Source organism: Gekko japonicus, unplaced genomic scaffold, assembly GCF_001447785.1.
Source record: "Gekko japonicus isolate JY-2015 unplaced genomic scaffold, Gekko_japonicus_V1.1 scaffold14632, whole genome shotgun sequence".
NCBI lineage: Eukaryota > Metazoa > Chordata > Lepidosauria > Squamata > Gekkonidae > Gekko > Gekko japonicus.
In genome coordinates, this window is record NW_015209700.1 from 1 (window position 1) to 2,426 (window position 2,426).

The 2,426-nt window shown below is 47.0% G+C and overlaps 1 protein-coding gene across 1 annotated transcript; it reads left to right on the top strand.

The window, feature by feature from the left end:
- Window positions 1-229: 229 nt before the first annotated feature.
- LOC107125108 (G protein-coupled receptor kinase 6-like) lies at window positions 230-2,203 on the top strand (the record flags this gene model as incomplete). The annotated part of the gene is made up of 4 exons (XM_015428566.1): window positions 230-342; window positions 891-968; window positions 1,185-1,285; window positions 2,111-2,203. Coding segments are annotated over 4 exons (385 nt in total), but the record flags the coding sequence as incomplete, so codon positions are not given.
- Between the last annotated feature and the right edge of the window lie 223 nt (window positions 2,204-2,426).

Below are 2,426 nucleotides of genomic sequence, written 5' to 3' on the forward strand. Positions count from 1 at the left end.
AAGAAATAACAGGCTGTCTGCCCAGGGATTTGCCTAGTCCTGTGGATTCTCTTCCTTGATTTTTGCTTTCCAGAGATTGCACATCCCATCTGTAAACTGATGGACACTGTGGAAATAACTGGATGAGTTCTCTGGAAGAGGGTTTAAATGCCTGTCTTCAGTCTCTCCTGAATCTTCCTTGGATCTGGTATGGATATTGACCAGTGTTTAATGCTTTTTCTCTTTCCAGAGCGGGACTACCACAGCTTGTGTGAGAAGCAGCCCATAGGCCGCTTGCTCTTCCGGCAGTTTTGTGAAACCCGGGTGGAGCTGATGCGCTGTGTCAAGTTTCTGGATGCTTTGGTAAGCACATCTGCATGGGATCCTCTGGTGGCTGTGCGTGGGTACTGCCTGCCTGCAGGGCTGAGTGTACAGAGGTGGCTTACTCTCACCTTGTTGCGTCTGCTGCAGTCATATCCTGTTCAGAGTTGACTTGCGTGTTGAGTGTTTATGGTGGATACTGAATTCCTCACAAAGACTACTTGGGCAGGTGGTGGATTTCCTGCAACTTTCCTCATCTGGCTCAATGCATTTGATCATCTATCCATATCGCCTGTATTTTGGCCTTCCTTCGGGGAACTCATGGCAGTGCACATGGTCCTCCCCACCCCCTTTGTCCTCCCAGCAGCCCTGTAAAGTAGGTTAGATTGTGAGAGCATGACTGGCCCAAGGAGTTGCATGGCTAAGTGAGGATTTGAAGCTGGGTCTCCCAGGTCCGGGTGTGACACTTTGAATTGCAACACCACACGGGCTTCCGATGGCTGATCTGGATCCCTTCTGCATTTTATTCTTCGTACAGGCCCCTAAAGCAAATAGGTGATGCTTTCTTTCCTTTCCTCTTTTCTCTATAGGTAGAGTATGAAGTGGCGCCTGATGAAAAACGGAAGGAGTGTGGGCAGATCCTGATTGAGACATACCTGAGCTCTAAGGTGAGAACCTTCTCAATTAGCAGCAGTGAAGAAAAGGAGCTGGGTGGATAGCTTCTGGCCACTGCACTGATGAGCTGTATGGTAAGTGGCTGTAGTGAGAGCTGAACTTTAGCCTAATGAAACATTACCATCCTGGAGTAAATACTTGTGCCAGCTACTAGCTTAAACAGAAGTGTAATATTTTTTTCAAGTTTGACCCTGATCTTTTGTTCTTAGGGTGTGGACCATGTTCCTGAAGTTCCCTCACATCTAGTAAATCTGTGCTCAGAGCGACTGGAGCAGGAGCCATGTAAAGAGCTCTTTAAGGAATGTACCAAGTGAGTGGGAAGACTGGGAGTTTCTTGGGGGAGAATATCCACATTTCCCCAGGATAGTAGTCACTGGGTTGGATCCTGCAGAGAGGATGGCTGCTGATGGAAAGGGGTGATTTCTGGCAGTTCCTTTCTCCTGCTGCAGACCTCCAGCCCAGCATGTTGCTCCAGAGCCGGGGGGGGTGTGTCTCTGTCCCCCAGGAGAAGCATTTGGGGGGCATTTTGGGATGCCTCTTCTCTGTCTTAAACTTTTCGCACTGTCTCAATATTTGCTTCATAGCCTTATCCGAATATCAGTCCTTCCATATCTTGAAAGGACTGTTCAGATTATCAGAGAGAGAGAATTGTGCTTATGCCTGTGGCTGTATTTGAAGGCTGAAACACTGCTAAAAGGAAACTTCTTAACAACAGCCATTGCTTGGAGGGTTTTCCCTGTGTTCTTCATCGTGTTGTCATTATCCAACATAATTCAGGACTCTGGTCCCCGGACCTTGCAGTTGTACAAAAATCTCTGGCACTGTGTCATAAACACTGGTGTTCTAGGAACAAAGAGCCTCTGGTCCGGACCCTGCTTTTCTGCCAACCTCTGCAAAGGGAAGTGCCTGTCTTCTTCCTTTCAATTGCTCCCCAGATTGGATATCTTGTCCTTGGACTCATCATGATGTCTGGGGTCCTTGGCATAGTCCTGGCCTCATGAGCAAAGAGCCCTTCAAAGCCTTTGGAAATTGTCAAGCTTTTGATGTGTAATGAGCCCTCAACACCATATGTCTTCTGTATGTTCCTGTGTAGTAGAACCTCACTGTTTCTGAGAGGCTCTGTTCCCTTCCTTAGGCTCATCCACGACTACCTGAGTGTGGCACCTTTTGCTGACTACCTTGACAGTATCTACTTCAGTCGTTTTCTGCAATGGAAATATCTTGAAAGGTAAAACTCCACCTTTCTGTGGTTTCATTGGTATGTGTTGGGTATGCTTTATTTGACCAAGTGCCCTCATGCATGATGTCCTGGTGAAGAATATGTTCCATGCTTCTTCATTTGCTCGCTCTCTGTCATGAGAAGAAAGATGCTGCTGGCTGGTGGTCATGAAAGGAAAATTTAGCATGTTTCAGCTTTTGCTGTGGTCAGTCTAGTAACAAATAAATATACA